The sequence below is a fragment of the Thermobia domestica genome, chromosome 5 (assembly GCF_964235325.1).
Source record: "Thermobia domestica chromosome 5, izTheDome1.hap1.1, whole genome shotgun sequence".
Classification (NCBI taxonomy): Eukaryota; Metazoa; Arthropoda; class Insecta; order Zygentoma; family Lepismatidae; genus Thermobia; species Thermobia domestica.
This window is the reverse complement of record NC_137458.1, coordinates 179520736-179537103: the sequence shown is the minus strand read 5'-3', so window position 1 is coordinate 179537103 and position 16368 is coordinate 179520736. Positions and strand designations below refer to the sequence as shown.

Below are 16368 nucleotides of genomic sequence, written 5' to 3'. Positions count from 1 at the left end.
CACACACGCGGAAGATCAAATTTTGGACTCCGCGATTTCTTGAAAACGCTGTCTAGGCACTTCCAGCTGTTTTAACGCCAAAGAAGGCCTAAGGCTTAATATTGAAAAACTTCCAGCTTTCAACAAGTGGAAAATAAATCAATGCTGACAATGTAAACTATGAAATTCCTACTACAAAACGCCAATCAACAACTCTGGCGGAACGTCGAGAAAACGTTAATTTGGAGGATGATCACAGTAAATTAATTTTATCTGTAACTACTAAATTAGGACGGCAACCACAGGCAGTTCCATCTCGATTTGGCCCCTCGAGAACATAGTCTCGTAGTTCAATTAATACTCTTCAATACATTAGTGAATGGGACATCTAACAAACGTCTTCGTTTAAAATGCATAGTATTAATCATTTTTAAAATTGATCAAACCATATTCTCTCATTATTTTCGAGTAATAGAGGAATATACCATATCGATAATTGTGCTATGAGATTTTCTGAGCATGTTTATGCAACCATTGATTTAAACACAAACATTATTTCTCTCTTCAAGCATCCACTGAAACCAGTACTACCTGCTGAGACAGAAGGAAATACTTTATCAGTACACGAGACACGTATCATCAAGCAAACACATCAAGCTTCTTTTTTCTTACTAAACGCATTACTTTTCTCCTGGAGCTCACACATTCATTCCAGATGCAACAAAGAAAAAATTCATAAAGAATCATTCTTTGTGTCGTTACTTCTTCATTGCTTGAAAAACATGTTAAGAGCCATTGACCAGAATATTGATAGACAGAATGACTATACTGGTTACCAATCCTACCAACCATATTACTATTAAGAACAAGCTAGTGGGGCACGGATATTCTTTTAACGCTGTGAAAACGCCATCTTCCGTAGAAAATACAGAAAAGACTTTACGATAAAAGAGGAAATTGATAAATGCTTAAAATACACATTTTTTAAAAAATGACCTTTTGATATTAAGCCGAATTAGAATTAATTTCAAAAACAAGCCATTTGATTTGCTATACAAGTAAATACACGGAGAAAAATGCATAATCCAGTCGGCATGTAAATGCTGTTTTTACCAGGTTACGCGCGTCACCACATTAAGTAATGTTGTTTCATCAGTAGTACGATCTACACCACCGTCCAGCGAAAATTTTGTATTGTGGGACCACCATTTCAAATCTAGAATTAACGCCATACCCGTTCCGACGGTGGTAACTTAGGTATATAATGTTGTTACCACCTTCCTACGAGTGTCCCCTCTTGGTTCTTTCTAAATCTGTGACTCCCTACCTTACGATAGTAATAGTTTTTAACACGAAACCAATCATGTGAATAAAATTATCCAATCACAGCGAGTCTAGTTCAACGCCGAACTCCAGACTTGGCATGGTGTTCCCACCTGCTGTAATTTTATACATGAAATTACACTACTTAATGAGTGCACCCGCGTAAATACGATGTATCCACACGGAAATCCTAGTCCTTTTTTTTCTCAGTGTAGGCGTTTTCATATTCGCTCCAGATACCATTGGATATTTTAGGGGCTACGTTCATAAAAGTAGGATTTCTAAGAGTGTCGTATTTAATTGATCATCATCCATACCTATTCACGTTAGAGGTCAAGACGATACGCAAATACAAGAACTTATCAATGCTAAGATTATAAGGCCCGCAGATGATAATAGCTTTAGTTCTCCATTGATGCTTGTAAAATACCCAGACTAAATGACTTTTGTATCGTTATCTATCTGTACCATTCCAGTCTACAAAACCAGAACTAAACTCTCTAAGGGTAAAAATTACATAAGCAAGTTGGATCTTTCTGCCAGCTATCATTAGGTCTTCCTTTAGCCTAAGAGCCGTAATACATGACTTTTGAAGTCAACCACAATAGAATATAGTACGAATTTCTGAGGTGCTTGATGGGCCACTGTAGAAGTGCGCAAGTGTTAAGCATAGCTACAAGAATGATTTCAGAGGAACTACCAGACAGAATAACTTCATTTACAGACGACATTATGTTAGGGACTTATTATTTTCCATAACTAGCAGATTTAGAACTCGTATTTCCAAAACTAAGAAAGTGCGATTTTCGTGCTTCCCCTAAAAAGACACACTTGTGTTATCATCAGCCAAATGCCCTTGGATACCTTGTATCTGGTGATTCTACTAAAATTTCACTTTATATAGCAAAGAAAATCAGATTTTAAGAAGCCTACTACGAAATGAATTTAAAAGAGTCTCAACGATTTGTGTTCTTACCGGTACGTATTAAAGATTTCACAATAAAAATAGAACTTTCTCAGAACTTGATACCATCTAATTAAAAATATAAATGAACTCAAGAGGATAATATTCTTTTTTAAAAAGTAGGAGAATATTCTTCAGGACCCTTCTCTTTTTCACTTCGATGATCCACTGCAGATACGTATAAATAGTGATGCAAGCAGAATAAAAGCAGGAGGAATATTGGGCTGTTATAATTTAAAAACTAATCAAGAAAAACTAGTAACCTATTGTGGTCGCAGGATTACTAAATCAGAACAAAAGGCTAGAATATGGCAAAAGGAATTATATGCACCTTATCTATACATTGATTTGGATATTTTCTCCTTAATAGAAAATTTAACCTGTACATAGACGCTTAGTGCCTCTCGACTTTCAACACACAAACAGATAAAGTTGGCAAATACACCTGTTATAAATTATTCCTGGCAGATTACCAGTTTGACATTCAGTGCATGTTCGGGGCACGTCATCCCACCGATACTATTAGCAGGTTAGAAGAACCACAAGAAATCGAAAATGATGAGCAGGGTAAGGCCGAAGACTTCAAAGAAATCGAATATTATCACGCTTTCCGTTCAAACTTTCAAGTCAGTGTTTTACAACCTAGTGATCGCGACCTGCTACTAAACATAATGGCGGGACAGCGTAAAGACGATAATTGTAAGGATATTATATCTGCATTACATGGAGAAGGGCCAGATAAACTTTAAACGGTACGATCTGGTAGATTTTTCTTCGAGATGGCATATTCTACTGAAAAACAGAACCATCGGGATTAAAGTATTTTTTCTTTTGTGTACACTAACGTTTCTTGCTAATTCTCAGAATTTCTCATAAATTTTCATTCCCCATTCCAGCTTCCTACCACGTTTCTGAATATATACCTGTCTCTTTGGACACGTGCTCTGGGATTTCAGAAAACGCCAGGAATTTTTATTTTCCATGAAGTATGTCTAGAGTTGCTGAATTATTGAAGATTATTGACGCCTTGCTTAATGTAATGGATGACTCTAGATGCAGCCCTATCCGCCATTAGTAATATTGCTCGAGGATACCTACTAGTTCCTCCATCTTTCGATACCTTTTTACTTTTGATTCCCTGATTTCCACCACTTTACCTGTATAATGTAGCTCTTTATTTCTAGACACAAATTATACCTACAGGTTATTTTATTCAAATATATCTAAAGCTACCCTCTCTCCTCTCTACAGCTCCTTCTCACACTTCCCCTTGATTTCTTATTTTGCTATTTTCCCCACTTCAAGCGCAACTTGGGTTCAAGGGGATGTGGGAATCATATTCCAGCATTCCCTGCATCAAGATTTTCTCTTGAATAAAGTAATAGTTTGATTCATACCAATCTTCCCTCTCTGCGATCACCATATTGGAAGCACTATAAAGCCTCGTTCTCCAAACATTCAGGAGAAATGCATCTATAAAGTTCCACTGCTGCAAGCTACAGCATTCAACCAAGTTGTTCCTCGATAACCTACTTACCGCATCACCTTACTCTACTGACGTTAACTCCTGAAGGAATGCGACTTAAGTCATTCACAGTAAAAAGCTCACGTCGTTACGAACTGCTACTTTTTGCTTGTCACCAACTGATTAAAAGACAGAAAAGAAAATTTACTATTCTTTCTTTTCATGGATAGTTATACTTCGTTATACTTCGTATTCGTATTTATTTGATTTCAATATGAGCATTTTTATGTAAATTATAAGCGAATTAAATCCGTCCAGACTTTATGAAAACCCTGTATATATATATATATATATATATATATATATATATATATATATATATATATATATATATATATATATATATATATATATATATACAGGGTTTTCATAAAGTCTGGACGGATTTAATTCGCTTATAATTTACATAAAAATGCTCATATTGAAATCAAATAAAGTGCAAGGCAAATCAAGGACTATGTTCTTATCTAAAGTACCAGGAACTGTCAAAATCTAGCAAATCGAAGCTGGATAAATGCCAGTAAATCTACTGTTCTTTAACACTGATATTCTAGGGTGATTTGGCTTGATTTCTAGTAGTAGACACTTTTCAACGAATCTACGAGAAAACGAGAAGACAGGTTAGGACAGCAGATGTTCAACGTAACAATCTGCAACACTCTGAAACAATTTGTCTTTCGTAGCTCACAACCTATCTTCTTCACGAAATTTTGATTTATGAAGCAGGCCAACAAATGGCAGTGTAATGGTTGAGACAAATAGTAGAGGATGAAAAATACAGTAGTTCAATGCAGTGAAAAACTTAACCCATTTTCGGCCAACGTTGCGTAAACGCAACATTATTTTAAAATATTTTTTTACTGTAATAAAATTATTTAAATAGTAGCAAATACTTCTCATTCTTTTAAAATGGACCTAATCTGATCGAAAAAAAAGATTAGTTTGTTTGAAACTGTTGTTGTTCCTTTGTCAGTGTTGCACCAAAAATTGGATTTTTAAGGTAAGAGAGAGGTGTAATTTTGAATAATTGTTAAAGGTATTTACAAGTAATTTCAAGCACACAAAATACGTTATTTAGTAATTCCCTTGTATGCTTTGTAAAGTGCTATAAAGAGAAATAGTTGGACTTTATATGTTAAATCAGTGCTTTGTGTTTAATTTAATGTTGCGTTTACGCAACGTTGGCCCTTCGCGTTGTCTTTACAGTTTGGTCTGACCTGGTACAAATGCGCAAAGCCCTTAGATTTATCATGCTCCAGAACGACTAACATGCACGTTGTAGTTTCAGTAAACTTATAGCAAAGAATATATGCCTTTCTAACTACAGAAGAAGAAGAAGACGAAGATAAAGATGAAGAAGAAGAAGAAAGAAGATATTTTAGTGAATGGTTGTATGAATTCATTGTAAGGTAAGTAAATATATGTTTATTGGCTTTTAGAATTGAAAGTAATCAACAATAGATACTCGGTATTATCTATTGGTATACAAGAAAAGTACATAAATATATGTTCATTGATTCTTATCTTATAACATTGTTTAGGGTATTGTTCAGTGTTTCTAATTTTTTATGCAAATTAGAATACGGATAATAAAGTATATTTCAGTGAAAAAATTGGATTTCATCATTTTATTTGAAAATAAATGTAATATACTTGAAAAGTGCAAGAGAGAAATACACTTAGTACAAGTAAATAGTTGCTAGTATGCAGGACAGTATGAAAAAGTCAGCTTCCAATGTTACTCTTGGTGATGTATGACTACTACAAATGTATTTACAAAAGTAAGGATCATGTTTCAGATTAGGAATTAATTTAGTTATGAAGCATTCCAGATAACATGAAATTAAAATTCACTTTATTATGTCTTGAATGAACTGTTTCTAGCAATTTTTATATTTGCTTGTTTATCTGTTCATTTTAAAATTATTTATTTTTTTAGCACCTTTTTTACTTGTTACTCTTGTGAGTTATTTATGTAATACGTATTTATCATATTTATTTCTAGATGTATACGGTGAAGAAGTTTCTATCCCTTGGAGAAATAATCAAGGCCCTCAATGAAGATGTTGGAGAGGAAGGTGCAAATATTGTTCTGGTGCCACCGGATGTCGATGCTCTAACAGACGAGGAAGCAATTGATGAAGATGAGGTGCTCATAAACAATGATGTGAACTTACCAAACGATGTAGTCGGCGCACTCGAACTTCACGTTTCAACAGACAAGTCTGATAATACAGAAACAGATAATGTATCTGAAACGTCAGCTGGTAAAAGAATGGCACATAAAAAAAAGAAAGAAAATCCTTGAACCTCATTGGGTGAAGACAAAACCTAGATACATACATGCTAGTTCGAATAAAGAGTATAAAGTAGTTAACGATTTGAAATCAGAGTATGGAGAAATGGACCCCTTTCCAATTTTCAATTTATTTTTTGATGAGGATCTAACTAATTGCATTATTAAATTTTCTGAGAAGTATGCTAACGATACTAAAGATCTTCACGACAACGGTGTTGCAAACTACAGAATTGCAGTAAGAGGGGAAAAATTGTGGTGGCCCTTATTCAAAGACATTATTGATAGTATACTTGTTAACGCTTGGAAATTTTATAATCTAGTAAGTGAGAAGAAAATGTCCCAATTAGAATATAGGTCTCCAGTAGTTACGTCGCTTGTGTTTCGTAAATCTAAAACACCACAGTCTCAATCTAGAGCAGCCGAAGAAGCGAAATTAGAAGACACTCACGTACAACTAGGACGACCATCTTCAATAAGTCTGCCTTCTTCTGTACGCTACGGCAATATTGGCCATGTTGCAATTTCTCACCCAGAGAAGAAACGAAGAAGTTGTAGAGCTGGTCACTCTCAGATAATTTATCTTTGCAGCAAATGTAAGGTTCCTCTTCACTCAAACATCTTCATGTCATTTCATGAAAAGTAACTATATTCGATTTATGTAATCCCATCAGTTTATTCTGTACATTTTAGGTTTGTTACAGCGCTCGAGTTACTATAGAAACTAACTCGGAACAAGACAAAAAAAAAAAAAAGAGTTACGGTAAGGTGAAGACAAATTATGTATTTCGCTTATCAAAGAGTTTTATAGAATTATTATCAATTTATTAAAGATCTATAATAACAGCCATGATCATTGTGAAATAAATGTAGGCAACACTTGAAATAAATGTTTTGGAATTTGAACATATGTGAAATAATTTTAATGTGATTCACACTTCTAAATATAATGAACATTCTTACAGAAGTAGTGCTCAGACGAAAGACAACACGAAGAGCCAACGTTGCGTAAACGCAACATTTTTTTTCCCACCAAACTAGGTGGCACAAAATTTTTTTCTCGTTATTTCCCTTCAAATGAGGCACAATGTATTACAAAACTACTATTGGTTTCGGCCCATCGTTATAATTTCGATCCTTGGCCCCTAATGGGTTAATACGGTGCAAAAGTAAAATACGTCTGTAAGATTGATTTTATGGTATGTGGACTGCTATGGCTATCAGCTCCGAAGAAATACTTTTTTATATACGTAGTCAGGTTCGTACGTATTCAGAAATTACATTAGGTTAATAGCCTAAAATTTGTTTTGTCTCGTCGGAATTTTGAAATTTTGCAAACAACACTTCTCGACACAAATACCTTCTTTGGTACAGATATTAAAGCCGATCAGTTGTGTCATTCTGTGAGAAAAATACCATTTCATTGAATTTTTAAAGATTGTTTTTCGGAAAAAAAGTAAAATAGATTCTAATTTTCTCTTCATGGCAATACATATAGAACATTTTACCAACGAAATCTTTAAAGTTCACTAATACTAACAATTTTTTTAGATCTGTTAGTTTCGTGTTCCATAATTCGCTCACATGGTAGAACAAGTTTAGAAAATCATTTGAATGAAAAAAAATGGTCATGAATAAGTCTGAAATTATTGATAGTTACTTTTTATATGTTCTTTATTATTAGAAAATCGCATGTGCGATTTCACAAATCGATCGCGGAGAAGAAACGAGAAACAGAAATAAAGAAAAAAGTTGTAAAATAGCAAGCAAGAAACCATCAACTGAAATAATCAAACAATAAGAGTTTTTAAATATGTTTGTTTAGTAGAAGGTGATACTTTTTACTAACATTGAAAGAAGTGGCAGACATATTTTCATTCCTCATATGGAGTACAAAATTTTGTAATTAGTATAGCGTAGGAAATCACATGCAAAATGGGTTATTAATCTCTCAGGTATGGATTTTATAACGTTTCAGCTTAACTCACTGAAGCCAAGTTCCAGGATGATGAGTAAGAGGTGTGAACATACACTTTCGTGAGGGGAGTGCTTTCACACCGTGTCGTATATATTTGACCTTTTTAATTTCCCTTCTGTCACCTTTTGAGACTCGAGTATTTTGTTCGGTTTAAGCTCTGACATCAGTTAGGGTTAAATTGAATTCAAATGCTTAAGCGAGCTGGATATATGGGTAGCCATGAGATATGAGAGCACCACCATGACCGTCGACACTATAGAACTGGTATTTTACTTATTTAACATACTAATATACATACTAATAAGTTATTAACGATGGCTTCATATGTCAGAATAGCAGTAGTAGTAGTAGTAGTAGTTGTTGTTGTTGTTACTGCTGCTGCCGTTGTTATTGATGTTGTTATTGTATTTAATCACGTTCCATATTCAATAAAGTTTCAATCCATAATTATGTTATTAGAATTTATCAATTCAGTTTACTCTTGTATTATAGAATTTGATAACGAAAATGGGAAGGGAGGAAACGATATTTTTTACACTAAAATATAAGTTTAAAAAAATTAAGTTCTTCCTTGTTTGCTATGATGAGCTTTAATGATCTGAGTCGGAGATAATTGACCAAATGTCCTTTACCTGGATGGAGGGCCTCAACGAGTATCAGAATTACTCTTTCATAATTGTTACTGATACTGTGGGCTCACATTCACTTACTCACCTCCGCAGTTAGAGTTTCAGAAAAAAGAACTTCAGTTGAATCGTTGGTTTGGTTGGGCCTTCAGTATGTAAATTTGGTGCTTTGTATCATTTTTCTTATCTGGCAAGTGTCGGTTGGACGGATAAAGGCTTCATCTTATCTGGCGATGGCTATGCCCATTTGTACTTTGATGTGCAATATTTTGTTTGTCTAGCTCCAGGTATTTTTTTTATCGGGAGTGCTTGTGTCTAAGAAACAACTGCTAAGTTGATGACGAGGATTCCACGTATCGGAATGGATTTTAGGCATTTGTAAGTAAGCTGTTCAGTGTATTACTATCCACGTAGTAGTCTCGTGGTTGATGCTGGTGTTGATGCTACGATGATTTAATTAATTTCAGCTTATACCTCTGGAACCAGAGCTGTTACAAAATTAAATTGATTGTTTGTTGCATTATTGGGTGGAGGAACTTGCTAGCCTGCCCAGCATACCAAAATGCATGTCACGTTCGATGTTTCGGATCGGGTGTTTAGCTTAGTTACTCTTAGTATTCCGAGCCTCTTGTACTCTAAACTGTACTTGCCATTTTAGCATGTCATAATGCATTTTTCACTAATTTCTAGAAGAATGATAACATCCCAATTACAGCAACTCAGTATATCTGTTGCTAATGTACAGTCTCCAAATTTCTGAACTGATATCTGGCCATGTTTTGTGGAATTAACATTATTGTGATTTTATTTGTGGATTCACTGGAAGACTTTTGATTATCAAGAGAAGATTATGCACATTAGCTTTGAAATTTCGTATTTCTGAAGCATGTTCACAGATTCCAGCATAGATGTTGTATGGAGTGCAAATTGAGTAAGTCGAAAACAAGTCTGTATTGAACACATTTCGAGTCACAATCAACAAAATGATTCTATTTTTGATTATTATACATGACATGTTTCTTTTTATTCTTTTATTATATAATTTGTAATTTGCTAATTACATTGTATTTTTAAACAACTTTACTTGTAAGTCACTAAATTTTATTAAATATTGCAGATCTACGATGATTTTTTTAACTTCTTCATCTCACCAATTTTATAAACAGTTCCACATTAATTGCATAAAATATACAGCAGTTATCATGTCAAGATAAGACACTATTACTGAAAATATAAAAAAGATGAAGTTAATAGTGAAAAATTAGAAAGTAAAATTATTTGTAATTTATACGATATGTTCGTCTATAATATTTAAAGTTTGACTGCTTTGTTAAAATAGCTGCTGCATAAAGTAGCCGAAGTCAGTACGTATACAATATTACAGAAGTAATAGCTTAACGTATTAATGAATGGGATTTCAAAAAAGTGAGAACTGTGTAAGATTGTTTCCACGGAGAAAAATCGTAGTTGCACGTGCTACGTCAAATGTACAAGTTTCAAAAGTCCAGAAAAAAATGCATGTTAAAACTAATATTCTATCTACAATGTCAAGAGTGTGAGGCATCTATACTTGTATTTTTAATTTATCCCCTTAAAATTTCACGGAATGAAAATGGAATTCGTGTACTCTCTGAGTTCTCTATCTGTAACTATGGTTTGTATCTTTGTGATTTGTAGAATAGTTGGAGTAATATTTACCCGTCAAAAGCCTTATATTCAGAAAAGTAAGAGAGCAGTTACAATCATTCTGAAAAATAACACATTCTTTCTTTAAAAACTATCATTCAAGGGTATACTAAAACCTGTTTTATTCAAATGCTTCAACAACAAATTTACTCTCTGGTATAAAAAAGATCATGAAATTTATTTATTTAATCCCCTTTGGTTATAATCCTTCATCCCTTATACCCACCATAAAGGGTTTCCCCCTCATCCTCATTGTAATTCGCACTCTGTCCACAGATATAGACACGAAGCGTCAAGAACGTTTTTTACACAACAACTGTGGTAACCATAATATAATTTGTGGTATCAATATATCTACGAAAATAGGTTACATTTTGTTGCTAGCTAACGTGGAGCTGAAGGTTTTACGACTGATTTGAACATTTCTATTGTTTTATGCATATGGTGAATTAATATTTTACTTGTAGTTACAAATGACTACTTTATTGGTTAAAGCAAAAAACAAAAAAGTTGACTCAAGCGGAAATCGAACCCGGGACCCTTTACATATGAGTCTTAGATGTCCTTCACTCTGCCCGCCGTCACTTTATAACTTTGCGCGTCGTATCATATATGCAACTAGTCGGAAACTTTAAGACACTTTTCCATCGTCATTTCTGACTATTGCGCTCTCCCAGTTTGTAATGTTAGCATTTTAATTGTGCTCTACTATTTCACGAAAGATGGCCCCGAAGTACAATTACCAAAGTCTGTTTTCTCCTTGTTAGTTAACCCGGGCTGGGGTACTCTCATGTTACTTTCATACAATACATGTTCTAGGCGAGGAAAGGAGTATTAAAAATATACTCCAAAAGGGAGAGTTTCTGACGAATCTCTAATCATAGGAAGATGAAACTTGGCATTTAAGCTCCTCATTAGAAATGTGTGACCATGTGGTTCATCGTTTTCGGAAATTCCAACTCTAGCAAAGAAAGCAAGGCAACTGCTACAATATCTTCATTTCCCACTTTGTGTTCATAAACTGGCCAAAGTGGGTAAGCATTTTAGCTGTTTAAAATAAATCTTGAAGATAGTTATCAGATGGATTCACTGGGATCTTTATCACTTCACTTCGATTCAAATGTTATTTTGCTGTTAAAGAGGTTTGCATTTTTCTCAAATAATATTTCCGTAGTATTATTCTTCTCGTTCGAAGAATGAGCATTTCAACTAGTTCGTGTCTGACCTTTAAAGATTGCTCCAGCCTATATTTTAAAACGAATTGTGTATTCTATTTTTTGTTTTTTAGAATATATTTACGGGTCTTTTGAACCCATATTAGGAACCTAGAAGCAGAATTTTAGAATGCTAAAAATCAAATTTAATTATGGGCCACAATAGTTCAACAAGTGGTCAACTTTTATAAGCAGATTTGTGACTTTAATCTCTTTTGAGTTACGTGGAAATTGTTCCATGCATGGCTTGTCACTTAATAGAGATCTTTTATAGTTCACAAACTAATCACCTTTCCTGAAACTTATGAGTTCTAAGACTTATTGGTTGGTTCATTGGGAATTTAATATCCCTTTCAGCACCGAGACTGTATGAGACGTGGTTCTACAACTCAACTTGAGATCTTAAGCTAAATAAGCTCCCATCAGGAATCAATCTCTTGATAGATTGATTCCATAAATGTTACATTATTTTCATTCGCACATGAGTATTCCCAAATAGAATATGATCTTTCAGAATATATACTGTCTTTCCACTCGGTATGAACACTAGTTTATTAATCATATTCTCATAAAATAGTGAACATGATTTCTTTTTTCAACATACTGAAACATCTAATAATAAAAACAACATATACTAATATTGTTTCTTCCCTCTTCTCTTTATGTTTTTACACAGACCAGTATTTCATTGACAATATTGTATTTTGAAAAAAGTGTGTTCACTTCACAGTCAAGACAGAAATAAGACAGGCACTTGAAAGAGCCTGAGGTAATATTGCTTTGCTCTTCTGCCCAGTCGTGACTCGCCAAATATGAACACTAAACCTAAAAAAATTCACAGTAGTTTCTCCAAGAAAATAATTTTCTGTACGTGAAAACCTGCAAGACAGAGAGGATTTTATTTCCTTTTACTCCCATATTTTGATACATTCCTGCATTATCAAACAATAAAGCTCTTTTCAAAGATTGGAGGAAGGTATATGCTAACTTTAATTAAAATGAAATAAGTTTTACAAGAGTTATGGTGAAACTACCAAACAGATAGACGAACAGAGACACAAATTCTGATTGAGTCGCAATCCATCTAGAAACTTTTTCTCACATCTGTTACTGACTACCGCAGCTAAACTTTTCCTAATTATACCCATTTTTACAATATATGCCTGTTGTTTTGTCCTGATGTTTGGAACAATCTGTATTAATGTACATTAATACTAGGTATTTAGATGCTAATTCTCGATGCAATACATATAAAATCACCTATTTGGAAGTAAAGTTTTAATACTTTAATACCTATGACAATGAAATCTGCAAAAACTGCAGCTACTGCTTCATCTATCGATACTTCATTGTAGTTGAAGATTGTTTTCAGTAGGTCGATGATGAGAACAAAGACGTTTAAAGTGCACAGTACTATCCAAGGTAAAAGAAGATAGGGATTTTCCTGAAATACATAAATATAGATAGTCATTATTGTTACAAGAAAATTATATTCGATAAGCATTAGGGAGTTTCGAAATTTTAATCAAAATAATTCTTCGAATGAACGTATTGCTGGAATTGAATTGAAATGGAATAAAATCTTTGAGTTTTACGTCCCACGATTATGCCGGCAAGGCTAAAGGAGACGGTGATGATGAAAAATGAATGAAATGGTGGAATGAAGAAAGTGAGAGTAAACGAGAGAACCCCGAGGAAACCCACGCACACGGTGTTTGTCCACCACAAATTTCACTTGGCTGGGGCTGGAATTGAACCCGGGACCCCATTGCTGAAATTGAGTTGCTTTTATTATAAGGTTCTTTGGTGTTTTAGTGGGTATTTCGCTTGTCACTTTTAATGAAACTTGGTAAAATTATATAGCACGACATTTAAATTCTTACAAGACTATTGTCTTAATTAAAGAAAACATTAAAGTAAACAGTTATTATATGGCCAATAGTATCAAGAATTTTACCTATTTTCTATTGTAAAGACTGACATCATTAATATAAGATGTGACAGACATTCTTTCTACCTAAGTAGTTCAGACTTAAAAAAGCTTACTGTACATATTTACGTATTTTATAGATCTCACTTTGTAACAGCGTCTGTTGCATCTGCCAATAGTCAAGACGGAAAATAGCATATATCCATACATAGACAAAGCATAAGTATATTAGTTTTCTTACTATCATGAATCTTATATTATAAATCTTCAGCTCTCTTGTGGTTATATGGTTAGCTTACATGCCTTCGATGCAGAAAACCCATATTTGATATCTGGTTGGAAATCATACGGTTTGCTTTCCCTGTTAACCTGTAGATTCACTTTTTATATAATCTCAAAGCTGAAAACAGCCGCTAAACTTAAAACCAATAAAATAATCAAATCAATTAAAAATCAAAACATTTGGACTTTATTCTGGTTATATTTTGTTTCATTTGCCACCCTTCATGCAACAGACAGTTATTGTGAGGAAGAGTGGGAAATGAGAGGCCAGCTTTGTTTATAATTCATTCAATCATCATTCATCTACATGTTTTTTTGCAATTCCTCTCACTTGCGAATATAGCTGCAGGACTCGCGAGTAGTTGGTAGGAGTCTTGAAAGAGGATGATCAGTGGATGTCTTTCTTGGTTTGAGGTTGTGGTTTCATGGAAGTTGAACTTTAGCTTATTCAGAAATTTCTCGTTTTGTGTGTGTTGTTTCTTTTATGCCGGGGTCATTTGATTTTGTCAACGGAGAAGGCACGTTCGGGCACCTCCCAGAATCCGTCACCACGTTAACCCCACGCTGATTCTACGTTGAGGGTGTGCCTATGAAATTATTAGGTGAGTAGTGTTAGTTCTCGTTATGGTCGTTTTGTTCTAGTGTTGTAGAATCAAATTCTGTTTTCATTTATAAATAGAAACATAGTTTATGAGAAAAACAATCTTTAACTTTGAGCTTGGGCTTACCCTCTAGGAAAAAGCCTAAATCTAATTAGAGTGACATCGATGCTCAACCCATTTAAGAGTGTGGAAATGAAGGTAACATATGTCTTATATTTCGATATCTTGTATGTTAATTTATTAATATGATAGACTTCTCACAGATTATAAACCCATGTGAGTTGTTTTTCTGACCACCCCACAGTGGTCCAGACACCCTTCAAACCTGGCCAAAATCTCAAAGTTTGAAATTATCAGAAATATGAAAGACCTTACAGGTTTAATAAGGAAAGACGTAAGGTGTGCAGAAATAGGTAGGTTTCCGTGCAGCTCTTAAGGGTTGGGCCTACAGGTTATACCAATGTGAAAGATTAAAGTCGTGGAAGGAGCACATATCCATCCCAATAGCAGACGCAAAGGTCATGATGTGAAAACAAAATAATGTTTCGTTGTTAGGCGTCAGTGATGATTATGCAGAACGTTGTTATACATTCTACGTTCGTGACACATAGGTAGAACTATAATATGCTTTCATATACTAGTTAACCCTTGTATGCATATGCTCTCAGGCCCTGTGGGGTATTATGTTGAAAGCTATTACTGATCTATTCAATCAATAAGTCTTGTGATTTGTGAATTCTTTTAACATTCTTTTATGCATTCATCAGTAACTTTAGAATATTTTTTGCGTTATTTGTATGTCTGTAAGATTTGATTTAATTAAGCAACCTCTTAAATGCAAATGCAGGGCCTGGGAGGCCCTAATGAATCAATAATGGTGTGTTAATTATTTTACTCATTTTTGTAAATATAATTGATTCTAAAAGAAGATGTTATTTAGTTTTACTGTTTATTCTTATTATTATTGTGCTTTACGCCCTATACTTTATGCTTTATGCCCTGTAGATGGCAATGCAATTCATATGAAAGCTGTTATCAATCGCTTTGTAAATATTACAACATATTTTATATAATCTATCAGCAAATTATTTAGCGTGTTTCTGCTAACTTACTTCCTTTGTTCCAACAATTACACCAACAGCTGTCACAATAAAGTTCTAATATATATATATATATATATATACAGGCGCAGATCCAAGGGAGGCTATAGGGGCTATAATCCAACTCCCCTTGACGTTCAGGTATACACTGGATAAAGCGGCAAATTATGGTTTGCCCCCCTTGCTATTTTGGTGTGGAATTTGTGTTAGCTCTCAATCCTAGCCCAAAATTGCATCCACCTATAGTGGAAGATCAACAACGAAGACTGTGTGGGAAGAACATTATGCCCGTTTTGTAAATGAGTGCCTTGCTGATAGTGTGCTGTCGAACAGTAGTAGTGAGGAATCGGATGATGAATTCAATTATACAGTTCAGCCAGGAAGTGTAAGTTACGAATATTTAGACGCGGCTCAGGCTCTGAGGGCATCAGCGAAAATGAAGCTAATCAAGGTTCATTATTAGTGATTTCGATATACTTATTAGTCCAAACGGCACAATTTGGAACAAAAGAGCCCCTTCTCCATTACTATCTCCAGCACATAATAAAACGAAGAATTCTTCAGGTGTTTCAAAGGGAGTGAAAACAGCACATTCAAATATGCCTTTGGGGATTTCATTTCAAACGAAATCATGGATGAAATTTTACACTGTACAAACCGCTAGAGAAGGGATTTTGTTACTAGTAGGAGTAGAAAAAAGCCGGGATGTGCTAATCAGGGAATTATTCCTCTCTATGAAGTCAAACCCAATGTTCAAAGTTATTATGTCTGTCAGGAGGTTTGAAGACAAAGAAAGCCTTACGATTCGATCATATACGTAAATTCAAACAAGAAAGACAATCGTCGATTATTCTTACAGAAAC

The 16368-nt window shown here is 34.3% G+C and overlaps 1 protein-coding gene across 2 annotated transcripts in view; it reads right to left on the bottom strand.

Moving 5' to 3' along the window:
* Positions 1-9707: 9707 nt before the first annotated feature.
* LOC145686306 (uncharacterized) overlaps positions 9708-16368 on the bottom strand; it is a 308465-nt gene continuing 301804 nt past the window's right edge. For both annotated transcript variants that reach the window (XM_081759452.1, XM_081759453.1), the window contains 2 exons: positions 12885-13035; positions 9708-9915 (listed from right to left, as the gene is read on the bottom strand). In XM_081759452.1, coding sequence (XP_081615578.1) covers positions 9848-9915; positions 12885-13035 — 219 coding nt within the window. In that variant the 3' untranslated portion in view covers positions 9708-9847. The remainder of the gene's footprint in view (positions 9916-12884; positions 13036-16368) is intronic.